The sequence below is a fragment of the Poecilia mexicana genome, unplaced genomic scaffold, assembly GCF_051168715.1.
Source record: "Poecilia mexicana isolate PSO_F unplaced genomic scaffold, ASM5116871v1 scaffold_5, whole genome shotgun sequence".
In the NCBI taxonomy this organism is placed as follows: domain Eukaryota; kingdom Metazoa; phylum Chordata; class Actinopteri; order Cyprinodontiformes; family Poeciliidae; genus Poecilia; species Poecilia mexicana.
Window position 1 is genome coordinate 30019200 of NW_028263374.1, and position 17047 is coordinate 30036246.

The window sequence follows — 17047 nt, forward strand, 5'->3', positions numbered from 1 at the left end:
TTAAAATAAAAACAGCATGTGAGAAACAGTGAGAAAGAGATTAAAAAAACATCATTAAAACGTAAACAGTGAGAAAGAGAAATAAAAAGCTGTAGAACTTTAGTTGAGACGCCGTCAACTGGGACTCCAACCCTTTGGACTTTAGTCAAAACGCCGTTTGACAAGGACTCCAACCCTTTGGACTGTGTTTTATTTTTAAAGATGGATTAGATATAATTGCTAATGTTGCATTAATCCTCCTTCTCCTGCATGCTGTACGCATCATTGTAGGTTTTAAGATCTGAGAAAATGCTGCATTTAATCCTGATGTGTGAGTTACTACAGTAAAGAGGTGGATAATTTTCCATCTGAAGCCTCTTTCCTTCCTGTCCTGTTGGTTCTGAAGGAGAACGGAGGCCCGGCCCGTTCTGAACTCATGTGGGATTAGATAATCTGGACTCTGAGCTGCTGTCAGATAATTAATAACTTCCAGCCGTCTGATGGAGGAGCTGAGACTCAAACACTTCATGAGCTCTCTAATTGGTTCGACTCTGCCTGAACCTAATTACAGCCCATAATTCTCTGCTCTTCTTGATGTGTTTGAAGATTACAGCCTCCTCCAGCTCCCTGGACTCCGACTTTCTGCTCTGCTTAGACCTTTGAACGCATCACTTCCTGTTGTCTGAAGCCTGCATTTTACTTTTAGTTCTATTCAGTTTTATTTACATAGTGCCAATTTACATTCATGATCAAAGCGAAACATCAGGTCGTGACTACGGCAACACAACAATCTAAAAGTGAAGGTTGTGGTTTTACAAAATGGTAACACTTTATTTGAAGGGGGTTGAATAAGACTGACATGACACTGTCATAAACACCTGTCATAAACATGACATAACACCTGTCATGAACATCAATAAGCCTTCATGAATATTTATGACTGTTGTCATAAAGCGTCATTCGGTAAATTATGACACTTTTAATACAAAGTTGACATTATTCAAAATGTCTTTGTTATGACAACTTGACATTAACCAAGAAATCATTACTGATATAAATTTGTTATAAAAGTATTACTGACTGCACCTTAAAAATGAGGTAACTTTATGTTATTAAAGGTAAAGTTTAAACAGTAATGATTTCTTGGTTAATGTCAAGTTGTCATAACAAAGACATTTTGAATAATGTCAACTTTGTATTAAAAGTGTCATAATTTACCGAATGACGCTTTATGACAACAGTCATAAATATTCATGAAGGTTTATTCATGTTCATGACAGGTGTTATGTCATGTTTATGACAGTGTCATGTCAGTCTTATTCACCCCCCTTCAAATAAAGTGTTACCTACAAAATAAACTTGCCATTTACTAACAATGTGGAATTTTTAAAATCATTTCTGTTGAAACTGTCAAATCAGATTTAATAATAATTTTATTCACAATAAACAAATATAAAAATGCTGTGGCTTAGTTTGCCTGTTAAAGGAGGAGCTGAGCCTCGTAGGCGGGGCTAAGTCCACCCAGGTGTTTTGCACTGCTGAATGGTTGCCATGGAGATTAAACAAACAAAATGAAAAGGTATTCACAGCTTGCAGTTTTCCTCGTCTTGAATAACATTTCTGCTGCTTGCACAGATTTAATTTTCATATTTTGGAAATACTCCGTTGTATTTTAATGAACAAGTAAAAAAAGGAAGCAACCCTAAACATTTTTTAATTCATGAACATTTTTATTTTATTGTTTTCTATCCATTAATTTGATGGGATCAAACAAGATTTCATGTCATTTTTTTAAATGTTTGAACATGCTGATCAAATCTCATTATTGACAGAAAATTATTTAGTTTTCATTTTCTATGATAATTGTGTTGTAGTTTCCTGATTTTGTTTTGTATTGATTTAATTTTTGTACCTATTGACACAATTTGTGTAGTGAAATCATTTTAACCTTATTTATATAACCTTTATTTTGTTTAAGCAGGATAAACTGAGCATTGCCAAGGGACAACAGATGAAAAATAGTTTTTTGGTTAATTCTGGCACGTTTTCAGTAAATGTGCAATATATTTACCAAATCAATTAAATGAAATAAATACATTTAAACCGTCTTTGTTGATGGTTGCATAAAGTAAGCACCTCTTAATGAATTTCTATTTGTTTCTACAAACCAGAGGAGGGATGAGTCCCTCCATGAAGAGAGAGGTTCTGGTTCCTGTGGTTCTAGTTCCTGTGGGTTGCTTTGCCCTCAGTTTTGTCCTGCAGGCTAATAACGAACCGTCACCAGACTTAGGTGGGAACATGAAGTTTTAATCCAAAGTGAACAATGTGTCCCGTTTGTCCTTCCGAAGCGGATAGCATGAATCACCCTGCGCTATCTGCTCGCTAATCTTTCAATTACACCACGCACGAGTGTCTAGGTGTGTGCGTGTCTGTGTGTGTGTGTGTGTGTGAGTGTGTGGTTGATAGAGACACACAGAGCATTGCAGGTTGAAGAGCTTTTATGGAAAGCAGAAACACATTTAAATGTGTCTCAAACACTTCAGGAGGAAGGAAACTCAGAAAGGTTTTGGTTTGTTGCATTTCATTTGCTGCCACCTTAAACTGTAAACTTTGTTTTTGTGAAGGTTTTCCTGAAACCTGAAGAAGAAGTGGATTAAAAATAATGAAATTCTAACCTCAAATGTTCAAAAGACACGACCACTTTGCTGCTTCCACAGGATTTGAGAGGGAAAAAATCAATCAGGTGATCCAATAATAAACTGATCAGAACCAGTGTGAACATTTCAATTCAATACCGTTTCAATAAGTAAATGAACAATTAAAATAAAATAAAAATGTAGTTTATATGAAACATTTACATAAAAATGAATAAAGAACTAAAATAAAACAAAAAGAAATTAAGCATTTAAATCAAAATAAATAAAATATAAAAACAAAACAAAAATCAAACTGAACATTTTAATAAAAATAGAATAAAAATTTAAATAAACCAAAAACTAATTTAAAGTAAACACTAAATGACTCCCAGATGTAAAGCAGTTCAAATAAACTATTAAAAACCAGGTATTAGATTCTGACGGCTGTTTGACCTCTGTGACCCCGGGCGGCGGCTCTCACCGTCATGGTTGGCGTTTCCCAGCGTCCACGGCTCGTCAGAGTCGAAGTGGGTGTCTCCTCCAATGCCGGCGCCCGGGAAGTAGGCGTGGGCCAGGAATCCCCCCTCACCGTCAAATGGAGAGCTGTCGCCATGGAAACCAGAGGCGAAGAAGATGATGATGTCGGCGTCTTTCCCGTCGCTCTCCACGTCCGAGTTTGGAACCTCCTGATTGGATGAGAAACTCGACATTAAATGTATTAAAATGATCTTCATAATGATGGAAGAAGATCAGGAGAAGCTGCTGGTTTCTGACCTGGAAGGAGAGCGGAGTGACAGCCTGCCACACGTTGAAGGCTTGGCGGATCGCTCGGTGCGTGTCCTTCTCCCCCACCTTGGGGGTGTAGTTTGATATTCTGGGGAGCAGAGGAAATTATTTTTAGTATTTTTCTGACAGGAGTCACTTCAGCCTGGAAACGGACCAATCAGAGCACAGGAAGCTCAAATTAACAGAGTTATCAGCTCAAAGTTTAATTAGCAAAATAAAAAAAATAAAAATTATAATAAAAACTTAAAATGAAACAAAAATTAAACATTTAGATAAAAATAAAAAGTTAAAAAAATTAAACATTTAAATAAAAATAAATTACATAAAAATATCACATTAAATTAAAATGTATCAGACAGAAAAATATAGTAAATTCCACAAATACTAAAAGAAAGAAAAAACACCAACGTGTGAATAAAATTTTTATCTATCTACTTATCTATTTTTACTCTATCTTAAAAAATTATTAAATAAAATAAAATGATAAACTTGTCTGTTTTTATTTCCCCCCCAAAACTGCAAACCTCTAATTTGTAACCAGTTTAAATGAATGACCGTTATTTTTATCCTCTTAGAAAAAAGATAAGCAGTTTTGGAAAATTGATACAAGCTATTTAAACAGAAAAGAAATGCTTGGCCAGAATGCAGAACAGATAACTGAAGCGCTTCGGCTCCACCGCTGTGCAGACGGTACAATTATGATCCCAATCTGTGTTTTTGAGTTGAATAATTTCTTTCTGATCTGCTGATGTTTCCATCTGAGGCTGCAGCTCGGTTAATGTGCAGCCTGATGCGCGCAGCTGCAGATAAACGAGGCAGAAAGGTCGTTACAGAGTAATTGCAGGAGAGGAAACGTGCCGCCCATTTTTATTCGCTTTTATCGCTCGTCTCAACAGCAGATCTGGAGAAACTCAACGGAAAACGGCTGGAGGAGACGGATGGAGGCATGGAGGGCAGAGAAAGGAAGAGAGGAAGAGGAAGGACGCTGCAGGAAAAGGTCCGGCAAAGAAGCTGAGCAGATTTCTGTTGATGTTTTAGATGAAACCCCAAATTAAACAATCAGAACCATGTAAATCTAATTAAACCCTTCAGACCTGATTTTTATCAATGCAGCAAAAAAATAAATACATTTTTACTCCACTTCAACACTAAAATACAGAAAAAAAACATATTCTTTTGCAAGCAGTTCAACAGTCAGCGTTTATGCTCATAAAAAACATAAAAATAAAACAATAAAATAAAATAAATGACCTGTGAAACCACAAATAAGCTGCAAAATGCTACAGATAAATTTTTCTCGCATGTTTAACACCAAATAATTAAACGTTGGCTCATATACTCTTGATGTCCATTGGGATGGACAGTCAACTTTTTATATGTTTATATTTCTATATACACTTTTTTTTTTTTTTTTTTTACAAAAACGCAAGTATAAAGAAAAGGAAAAACTAATTATATATATTTCTGCTTTTATTTTAAATCATGTCAGTTTTGGTCCTCCATACGCTCAGCCTCTGTTGTCAACTGGAAACGTTTTCTGTCGTTTCGTCTCCGTTTGTGTGTTTTGCTTTCTGCTCTCAGACTTCCCAGAACATGAAGAGGGATTTACAGGAACGTCGCTGGGTGAACTCACAGCTGCAGCTCCGCCAAGACGAACAAGCACCGAAACACTCCCACGGGAGTCGGCGGATGAAGGAGAAACTGGAACAAAACTCAGCAGGTGGGAATAAATACTTCATGTATGCTAAACGATCCGATGCAGCCAGCCTCCTCCAAACTGTCACCAAACGCCTCATAAGGAGAGTCGTTTAGAGAGACGGGGCTTCGGTGCCTCAGAAGATGAGCAATCAGATTTGAAATGATCGGAGCCTGCAGGCCCGTCTGGACTGACGGGAGGTGAAACAGGAGGAGGAGACCCAGAGTAGCCAGTAACCGGAGCTGACTCTGCAGAGTGGGAGGCAGCGCCGCCGGGATGCCTTCAGTATCCCGCAGGGAGGCGGTAATTTACATTAACCCGATGGATGGTGGGATGGTGCGTGCGAGGCGGAGTGGGATTGATGCGGTCCAATAAAAGGTCATGTTGCCTTGGAGAGTTTTAGTTTCACAAAAATCTGAGTGAAATTTCTCCTTGGCAACAATAAACTTAAAGGGGCAGTATCAAGCTTGGCATTTTTTGAGCTTGACATCATGTTATAATTTGATTTTCTCATCAAAAACAGTCCTGGAGTGTTGCTTTGATTATTTCATGCATGTTTGAGAAATCCTTTAATCTCCATGGCAACCTTTCAGCTGTTTAAAACGCCTGGCTGGACCTAGCTCCGCCTTCAAAACGCAGTTCCACTCAGCTCCTTCAGACTAGCCAGCAGGAATTAGCAAATAGCTGGTGGGACTGCTGAGCTCATTCTCGGAGCTGCTGTTGCTATGGTTACTTATCACCACCAAAAGTAGCAAAGTATGAAAATTTTTGCCAAAAAGATGTCCAACTACACAGAGTCCAAAACAAGAAGGGACGGTTATCCAGAAAAGGCAATTTTTTCAGCGTTCATTAAACTATTTTAACTTAACTTTTTCATGCGCTAACCTTCACATGCTTCACCAGAAGGCACATCTCTCCCAGATGCACCACGGGAACCAACATCCCTGATATTAGTTCCTACAAACTTCCAAAATAAATGTCATCATGATGCAAATAAAATGCATAATGCAAAATAAAATAAAAAAGTAAAAATGCATTTCTTATGCTCATATGGCTATTTATTCAATAATTTAGCAGCAAAACAGGTTAACAGAAAATGTTGCTTATTTTTGTCATGATGTGTGGATGAGGAGAGGCGCAGAGACCCAGGTTGTGATGAAGATGATGATGAATTTAATGTTCAGGGACATTAATTTACATTAACCCGATGGAGCTCTGAGTGGGATGGTGCGTGCCACCATCCCACTCAGACAGGACGCACGACGAGGAAGAGACAAAGACAACAGGTGGGACTAAATACACTGGGAGGGTCATCAAAGAAACGAGACACAGCTGGGATCAAACAGGGGAACAGGCTAATAAACACAGAAAAACCTCAAAATAAATACACAGAAAAAACAGATCACAACAATTTTGCCAATATTTTGTTTTTTGATTAATTACATATGCTGTAATTGTTAGATATTTTTTGGTATTATCATTATTACTTTAGTTCATATTCAGTCTAATGTTAATCAGTATTATTGTGATTTTTAGTTTAAAGTGTTCTCTTCCTTATGTGTGTATAAACTGACCTGGAGGTTACGACTGTCTGTTTATCTTCATGTGAGACAGTTAACTCTGTGTTTCCCAGACCTTAATTCTTATCAGCCAGAATACCTCCTAACTGCCTGTGAGCAGTTGTATTTTGTTTCTTGTTTTTCCTCCCTCTTTGTTGACAGTTTGACCGAGATTTGAACTGGGCTCAGACCGTAGATCAGATATCACACCTGGCTGGTTTGTTTAGGTTAGAAGTTTTACGACCTTTGTTGTTCTTCCTGACTGCCCCTTTTGGCTGTTCTGCTTGACAATAAAACAGGGGCTCGCGTGGAAGGAGATCAGAACTTTCTGTGAACGGCTGATGAGGTTGTTGATGGAAAGTTCTCCTTTTGCAAAAGCTTTGTCTATAAAATTCATATACGTTGTCTGTGGTCTTTTTATGTAGGTTCGAGAAAAGTACCTATCAGTAATTAACTCGATTAAACTCTTTAATCAAGTCCCACCACTATTACTATTATTATTATTTCCTTTTGAAACGTAGCACTAGCAGTAAATTATTAATTCATCTGTCTTAATAGTTTCCTTTCTGCGTTACAGCCTGGTTTACTGCTGTATGCTTATTTAACATAAACCATCTCTGGCTCTGAGCCTTGTGGATGGGAGTATTTATGGGTGTCGGTTCTGCCTAAGAGCCCGGTGCCGGTCCCACTGGGCCGGGCTTCGTTCCCCACCAGACTGCCTCTCTGCTAAATCACCACAGAGGATTTAACTCATCGGTCGCTTTATTCACCAGTTGATGCTGTTTAAGTCACAAAGGCAAGAAGGAGAAGCTGCAGGGAAACAGCTGCAGATTCTTTTTGGTTAGATTTCTAATAAAGTTTGGTGGAGCCATGTTGGTTCTGGAGGAGCAGGATGTGTTCAGTGTCTCCTGGGAGTTTCCTAATCTGCTTTAGGGCCTCTGGAGAGAACCAGCAGCAGAGAGAATGGTGCATTTAGGGTACCGTGGGACACTCTGGTTAACAGCACAATAACAATAATGAATTGTTATTGTTATTGTCACAATAAAAAATTTTGTTGGACGATAAATTGTGATAAACAATGTTGTTTTGAGACCATTTGGAAGTAATAAAATATTAAAACATTCTCTTAAATTCTAATGAACATTTAAAACTGGAGCTGGAAGACATTTTAAATAAATAAAACAACAAATAAAATGAATTATGAAGTCTCTGTAAACAAAATTGGTTTTCAATAAAATGTTTAGTTGAGGCCAAAGCACCAGACTGAAGACTTTTGTCATCCAGTTTTTACATTTTTTAATGATTGAACTCGTTTTAATTGCTCATGGGATGAATTGATTGATTGCTTATTGCGCTACCTGTAGGTGATCCTCTTCTCCCTCCATTTCTGGCCCGTCAGTGCATAGCGCTTGTTCCTCTGGCGCCGGCTGGTGTGAGGATGGTCGGGAACGCCGCAGCGAGGCCGCCGCATCCACCTGGACACAAGGAGCAGCTTTGTCTCAGCGCGGGACGGGACATGACGACAGGACAGAATATTTCAATAAAATCTGACTCAGCAACAACAGTAGCTGCTTCCAGGAACCACAGAACTGCCCAAACTTTAATTACAAAAATAAATTCACTTAATGGAAACACGCCAATTAAAACAAAACAAACAAAAAACAAAACAAGTTTTTCTATAAAAAGTTTTTTGCACAGGGATAATTTACTTCTAAAGGCGTCACACGAGTCACATGATCAACATCAGCATGTTACTGTCTATGGTTACTACTGGCGGAAACCACGAAGAAGACTACTTCCTGTCCTCTTCTTCGTGATTTGTAGCTTTTTTATTTTTTATTTTTTGCACAATGTGCAGCTGGCTCCACCAGAGCCCGCTGAGCATCACAGTTCATAAAAAGTTGAATCAGAGGAAGTCTCGTCTGATTGGCTGAATTATGAATATATTTCACATTTACATCCTCTCTGCCATGATTTTTAATTATCTCATTCACCCATCATTTTTATCTAATTCCTTATTTAATGGAAAAAACGCAATTGTGATTTTTTTTTTAATTTTATTTTTTTACATTAGCAGAATATAGACAAAGATTTGATCCCATTTGTCATGGAAACGCAGTGTGACTCACTTTACGGTCGTTTCGTCCAGGAGTCCCGTCACCGGGATCCCGTAGAAACGCTGCATGGCCGCCACGGCGGACTGCATGGCCTTCTCCTGCCGCAGGTCCGACGTCCTGACGTCATGAGGCAGCAGGTAGCCGTAGTTCTTCAGCCACGTCTGGGAGACACGACAGGAAGGAGGGGAAACGTCAGGGAAGGGTTCAAAGATCAACTACGAACCATCAGAAAGCCAGAGACGTGAATGGACGTCCAGCAAGTAGACAAGTTGGACCATGATGGACAGAAATATGTTTGGAAAAACCCAAACACGTTTTTAAGGAGACAGAGGCCCAAACAGCGTTAAATACAAAGTCACATTTCAAAGTCATATTTTATATATGCAGCATTTTTATAACAAGTGAAGGTAAAATTTGTACTTGATGTTGATAAAAAATGTCACTATGTGCCTGGAAAACACAAAATGCCCCTTTAATGATGAGATCCATGTAGACGGAGACGCAATCGCTGAGAAATAATGTGAGACAGAAACAAGCAGTTAAAACTTTCCTGGTCTGAAGAGAAACAAGCAGGTTTATTAAAAAGGTTTCTAATTGGAGAGAAACTGTCACTACAAAACACAAAAACTAATTTCTTATGATCTCCATAAACCTCAATAAAATCTTCTTCCTGCTGCAGAAACTCGGATCAGAAACCGACTGAAGAGTTTTTCCTTCTGAGTAAATCTGATTCTCATGGATCCACAAATCGATCCTAAATCCACAGATAGCTCCAGTTATGTAGTGTCTTCCCGTTTTCTTTCTCTTTAAAAGTCACATCCAACCAGTAACATCCTCAGGTTTCCAGCACCAAGCAACACGAGGTGAGCCCGACGTTTATTATCACAGCTAAAAAAAACCCCCAACAGTTTTACTTTAAACAGACTATTAAGCAGAAAAAGTTCATGATGGGGTCGTAACTCTACAAATATAGATGTAAACATCCTGCAACTAAAAATATGGAAATAATCTGTATAAATAAAAACTGCAAAGAGAGAAAACATCTAAATATTTTACTTACATTTTGTAGTAATTTTAGTAGAAGTCAAAAACATGCAAGTATTTCTACATAACTCAATGTTGAGACAGACTGTCAGCATTTTCATGTTTTTATCATTAATTTCTCCCTGATGAAACTCTTGTTATTAATGTTTCATCAGGTTTTTTTTATCTTCAGCATCTCTGTTGCTATAATCATGTTTATAGGAAAGTTTAATGAAAGAAAACATTCAGCAGCGCGCAGATGAAATAAATCTGTGGCTCACATTAGCGCAGCAGCAAACGAGCTTTAATGAACAGATTTTAAACTTTGCTTTAATCACATTTATGTCTCTGACCTGATTAAACCCACAAATAACTGAGATAAAAAACCAAATCACTTTAACCTAATGCAGTGTTTCTCAACCCTGGTCCTCACCGCCCCCCTGTCCTGCATGTTTTAGGTGTTTCCCTTCTGCCTCACACCTGAATTGTATCTTTGAGTGATTAACAGGCTTCTGCAGCACTTGATGGTCATGCAATCATTTGAATCAGCTGTTCTGGAATAGAGACACATCTAAAACCTGCAGAGCAGGGGGGCGGTGAGGACCAGGGTGGAGAAACACTGATCTAATGGATCTAACAGCAGCTGAATGTGAAACAAACGGCACTTTTTAACAGCTGATTCTGATATTTTCACAAAAAGATCACAAAAAAACTCTGATCTGTTTCACTTCCAGATGTGGAATTAAATCAGATTTGATAGTTTTCAAAGCCTCTGCAGTTTGAACGGTACTGTTGCATCTTAACTGCATGATAAATTAAAACAAGCTTAGTAATTTCCATTTGCATAATTTATTGGATTTCTCTTTTAAACTGGATGATAAAAGTTTCAGTCTGATGTTTTGGTCTTTTGATTACAGGGGCTTCATAATTCATTTGCTGTTTCTGTTGTTTTATTTCTTTGGGACATTAAAAATATCGGTAACACTTTATTTGAAGGGGGGTGAATAAGACTGTTATAACACTGTCATAAACATGACATAACACCTGTCATGAATAAGCCTTCATGAATATTTATGACTGTTGTCATAAAGCGTCATTCGGTAAATTATGACACTTTTAATACAAAGTTGACATGATTCAAAATGTCTTTGTTATGACAACTTGACATTAACCAGGAAATCATTACTGTTTAAACTTTACCTTTAATAACATAAAGTTACCTAATTTTTAAAGTGCAATCAGTAAAACTTTTATAACAAATTTATATCAGTAATGATTTCTTGGTTAATGTCAAGTTGTCATAAAGACATTTTGAATAATGTCAACTTTGTATTAAAAGTGTCATAATTTACCGAATGACGTTTATGACAGCAGTCATAAATATTCATGAAGGCTTATTCATGTTTATGACAGGGGTTATGTCATGTTTATGACAGGGGTTATGTCATGTTTATGACAGGGGTTATGTCATGTTTATGACAGGGGTTATGTCATGTTTATGACAGGGGTTATGTCAGTCTTATTCAACCCCCTTCAAATAAAGTGTTACCAAAATGTCTTCTAGTTCCAGTGTTAAATGTTAATCAGAATTTGAAGTTTATTGGTCTGTGAGAATGTGTTATGTGCCATTACCGTTATATTACTAGAAAATGGTCTCAAAACATTATCGTTTATCCTGACAACTTCTGGGGTAATTTATCTTCCAGCAACCTTTGTTATCGTTTCAGCCTGGTTCTGGATGAGACCAGGTCTTAAGATATGAGAAATTATTTTCTATTTCTGAATGTGGCAGCAGGAGAGCAGAGCAACGAGCTGGAAAACCCGATCCGATCGCAGCAATCAGGACAGAAAACAGCCGAGTGGCGGCTGATTAATGGAGCTGACCTGCTGCCGCGCAGAGCGCCGGCCTGCTGCCCAGGATTCCCCCCCAGGGCAGATCCTCGGGCCGCCGCCGACACTTCCTGTCAGGACTTCTGCACTTTGTCTTCCAGGGATCAGACAAGATCCGATTAATCAGTCTGGATGAAGCAGAGGTCTCTCAGTCAGACAGACCGGGTCACGGAGGACACGATCAGCTCACTATCTCAATAAAAACCTCCAGAACCTGCTCTCTCAGGCCTTTATGGCAAACAGTTTGCCCACTTTATTAATGAGAGACACAGAATCCCTTCAGAACCAGGCAGAAACAGAACCGATGAGCAAATCAGAGCTGGAGCTCTGAAGTGGATCTTCCTCCTTTCAGTCAATCAGTTTATTTGTTATTTCAGCAACAAGGCAGTTCAAAGTGCTTTACATCATAAAACACAAAAATAAAAGGTCATACATATGAGAACAAATTACATTTTGTTAAACTGGATCATATGAGATGTGTTTATTACATGGCTTTAATGAGGAGCACAGCTGGCTCACATCTGGATGCTGTGCTGTTTTGGACCAACACACCTGATGATAAATAATATTGATAAGATTTACTATATCTACACATTCAGATAAGCTAAAATCAGACAAGTTCAATTATGCTAATCTAAGATCAGATATGTGACGCTAAATAAAACTTAGATCAGCAAATCTTATCTAAACTAAGACAAAACAAATAAGGTTCAAATAAGCTACAAACTAAAATAATATAAACTAAGCTAAGCTAAGTTAAGGCAAGTCACCAAATGAAACCTAAAGCTAAGGTAAACAAAGCTAAACTAAGCAATACACTAAAATGTTAAATTAGGTCAAGATGTCTGAAAAATTAATAAAATAGGATAAATAAAACTCAAATAATATAGGATTAACAAAATGAAGCTAAATTAATTTGAAACTTAAAGTTTGGCAGAATTAAATGTTTGAGTGGATTTAAATTAATAAATTATTAAATAAAGTGCAGCAGGAGTGAACCAGAGTTTCTCAGACTGTTTGTAAATGGATGGAGATGCTACATCAAACTTCAGTTGATCATCCAGGCCTCATTCTCAGCTCAGCTGCAGAGAAATCAGGATCAGCAGTTTCATCCAGAACTCATCAGGAATATCTGAACGTTTCACGATCCATCATCCAGTTGTTTCTGAGATATTTCCTTTAAACTGCCATAAACCAGTACATCAGAGCAGGAACAGAGCGTTAAAGCCGCCACCTCATTAAAGATTCAAAACAACCTCAGGTCTGCATCAGAACATCTTCAGATTATTCCTGGCAGACCATTTAAACCAGTTCAACATCCAGTGACGTCTAAACTGGACTCACTGGGACCAATGGCCAACATTCATCTTTCCCTTCATGGTTCTTTATTTTGGCTTCTCTGTGAACAGGAAGTTAGATCTCACCACATCCTGCTGCTAAACCCAACAACAGAAAAATTGTTTGTTTTGTATTTTTCTATTTTAATTAGTAGTTTGGATAAGATGTGAGCAGATCTTCAGACAAACAGCAGGAGGATCCATAGCAGCTTCATAATTAAATGTCCGTGTTGGTGTGAAATGGTTTCTTGTTCCTGCAGCCGCTCCGATCAGACCTAATCCTCCTGCGCTGCTCTCAGGAGTTCGCTGCTCCTCCGCCTGCCGTTCGTTTATAATTAGAGCTGTGCTCAGATCTGCACTCCGCTCCACGCTGCCGCGGAGATAAATGTCATCTGCTGCACATGCAGCGGCGCCACATTAAAACCTTTCCTCTAGTGGATCCACCTCAAAACGAGCTTTCAGTGTCCAGTTCAGATTAATGTGAACAGTCAATTAAAGCTAAAACTAATTAAAATAATGCAAAATATGAACACATTTCCTGCAAATACGCTTGAAACATTTGTATTATGTGCAAAAATGTATTATTTTTGATAAATATTTTTCTTACATGTAAAACATATCCATCAAATAAAAAATAGGACAACAGATATTTTACTGTATTTGTTTTCAGAAATAGAAGTTCCTTTATTGTCGCACAGCGGCAATAAAAGCAAGTAAATTCACACGAAAATAGAAAATAAAATATATAAAAAAAATAATGTGGTTTACCTTAAAACTTTAAAAATATTACATTAGAAAGCTAAATATTTAGTGTGATGTTTTTTTTTTTTTAGAAATGTTTGAATAACGTGAAAATATTTAGTTACAACCTAAATATTTAGATAAGGTGTAGGATGCTAGCTAAACATTTAGCTAGCAGGCTTAATAATTAATTTGGAAAATAAATATTTAGTTTGGAAATTAAATGTTAACTTTGGAACTAAATATTTAATTAACAAGCTAAATGTCTAGTTGGGAGACCTCCAGACTCCTTGAGTCTGGAGGTCTCCCAACTCACCTCCCTCTTCGGGTTGTAAATGTGAGCTAGCTAGCGCTAGCGATGAAGAAAAGTCCTAGCCAGCTGTCCTGGAACCTAAAAAGGCTCAACAAACTGGTAATGAAGCCTGGTTCTGTTCTGTGGAACCTCTATTTTACATAAAATCAAGAAAACTATGGACAACTCTGACAATCCATTTGTTTGAGTCTGATTTAAATTGATTCAAACAATTTAAATAACAACTGCTACGGGAGATCTTTCCTGCCAACAGCCATCACCAACTACAATAACTCTTTGAAGAGTTCAGATTAACATTTACCTCAACATTTGATTTCCTTTTCGGCTCCATACATCGTTCTCATGTGACGACACATGAGAACGATGTGTCTTAAACAGACAGCCATCTTGGTAGGCAGTTGCTATGTCAACAATAAACAAGCCACAAACTTAAAACTAGCTCTCACTCCGTTCCTATCTAACTGATAAACAACAAAAGTACATTACAACTATTACTCAGTTACAGTATTTGAGTACTCTACCCACCTCTGTATAATACATAGAAAAACATCTGTGATATTTACTAGCAACATTAGCTTGGCTAGCATAACTTTTATCTGCAAGCTAAGACCGAGGTGTAGCAAATCAAAATCTCGTTGATGAAAATCCTGTTAATGTAAATAATGACACACTAAATGTTTAGTTGTTTACTCAACTAAACATTTAATTTTGAAATTAAATATTTATTTTCCAAACCAAGCATTTAGCTCAGACCTAAATATTTAGTAAGCTAGGTCAATATTTAACTTGCTAACTAAATATTTAGGTTAATGTTTAACTTATAGCTAAATATTTAGCTTGGCGATAAGGGGGAATGGGATATAAAAGCTGGTTTTGTGGACCGCTACACAAACTCTGCTGCTGTGAACTGAATCGTTAGTTGAAAACATCGGATGTGACGTTTTAATGGCTCTACAGACGTTTACTCATGTTTCCATAGCGACCGTCTCCTCGGTCCGGGTTCAGCTGGTTTCAGACAGAACAAAACCATCATCAAACCCGCAGTGACAGCTCCTGTTAGTTCCAGCTGCGGCTTCACCGAGCGAGCAGCAAAGCGAAGCGAGTGTGGGCGTGACGAAGACAATGGCTGGAGAGAGGAAGAGCGACAACAAAGCTGTCAATCTGAAAACGTTACAAATGTGTGTATTTATCTCCAACAATGACTAATCAGGACAGCGCTGACTCGAAGTGGCCGTGAATTCACACCCACCCACCCACTAAGCAGCAGCAGCAGCAGCCCACTTCCAACCCATTCTCAGCTCTAATGCTGTGTTTACAACCATCATCTTTCCCAGAAGCCTCCCCTCCTGGGAGGGAGGAAACCCGCCTGACACCGGCTTGTAGGGCTCAGACACACTTTCAGCCCATTACCTCCATTATGGAGCAGAAATCTGCAGTTAGGCATCGTTTTCTATTGCCACGTCACCCTCACAGAAACACGGGACAGGATGTTTCCCGTAGCATGTTAGCCCTGCAGCAGTCAGTAATAAAATCCTCTAGACCAGGGGTGTCCAAAGTCGGTCCTCGAGGGCCGGCATCCTGCATGTTTTAGTTTTCTCCCTGGTTTTACACACCTGCATCAAATGATGGCTCATCAGAAGGCCCAAGCCTTGCTGAGGAGGTTGTTACTACCACTATCGAGAGAACTAAAACATACAGGATACCGGCCCTCGAGGACCGACTTTGGACACCCCTGCTCTACAGGAACCTGTACTCTGCTAAGCTAAGCTAAGCTAAGCTAAGAGAAAAGAAGCTAAACTAAGATCATACAGGCCCAAGTTAAACAAAAACAGCTAATCTGAGCAAAGATCCCCCAAATGAAGCTACGCTAAGCCTTAAATTAAGTGAAGCTACTGCAAACTTAGCAAAGCTAAGATCAGTAAATCTGATCTAAACTGAGCTCAAATAAATAAGGTTCAAATAAGTTAAGCCAAAGTAACAATCTAAGCTAAGCTAAATTAGTGCAAGCAACCAAGTAACAAACTAAACAAAACTCAGTTAAACTGAGCAAAGATAAACAAAGGTAAGCTAAAATAAAAAAAAAACTAAAACAAATGGAGTAAAGTCAAGCTATGCAATAATAAATTAATATACAATAAATATTAAACTAGATTGGGCTGCACAGTGGCACAGTTGGTAGAGCTGTTGCCTTGCAGCAAGAAGGTCCTGGGCTTGATTCCTGGTCTTTCTGCATGGAGTCTCCATGTTCTCCCTGTGCATGGTGGGTTCTCTGCAGGTTCTCCGGCTTCCTCCCACAGTCCAAAAACATGACTGTCAGGTTAATTGGTTTCTCTAAATTCTCCCTGGTTGTGTGTCCTGTCTGTCTCTGTGTTGCCCTGCGACCTGTCCAGGCAACCTGTCCAGGTGACCCTGCCTCTCGCCTGAAATGTTCGCTGGAGATCGGCACCAGCACCCCTCACTAGGGACAAGGGTGAAAGAAAATGGATGGATGGATTAAACTAGATGAAGTTGATATAAAATAGAACAAATAAAACTCAAATAAGATTAGTAAAGTTAAGCTACATTAATCCTAACTTTATAATCAGGCAGAATTAAGTGTTTGAATCTGATATTAATAAATTACTAAATAACTAAATAGTGAACCGGAGTTTTTCAGACTGATTTTAAAACCTCACAGTTCTCAGACAGAGGCTAAAATTAGGACAGGAATGTCTGATCTCCATGAAACATAGAAATCAGTAAAACCTCAGAATCTGGTTTAAATAGATCTATACAATGAATAAACAGCCTCCACTGCAGTATGTAGGACTGTGACTAACGAAACCCAGAGAGGAATATTTGGAAAGGTTGTGCAAACAGAATAACAAACAATGAAAATATGACCGGATGAGTTAAAGAGCTGGAAGCCAGGAGCGTTTCGTCTCTGCATCGTTCCTGCAGCTGCAACAAGACACAAAGGCATGAGTTTTA

General features: G+C 38.4%; 1 protein-coding gene across 1 annotated transcript in view; it reads right to left on the reverse strand.

The window, feature by feature from the left end:
* Window positions 1–17047, reverse strand: part of mmp24 (matrix metallopeptidase 24) — a 31321-nt gene that overhangs the window by 12378 nt on the left and 1896 nt on the right. The window contains exons 2-5 of the mRNA XM_014995614.2: window positions 8786–8934; window positions 8015–8131; window positions 3390–3489; window positions 3097–3301 (exon numbers count right to left, since the gene is read on the reverse strand). Coding sequence (XP_014851100.2) covers window positions 3097–3301; window positions 3390–3489; window positions 8015–8131; window positions 8786–8934 — 571 coding nt within the window. The remainder of the gene's footprint in view (window positions 1–3096; window positions 3302–3389; window positions 3490–8014; window positions 8132–8785; window positions 8935–17047) is intronic.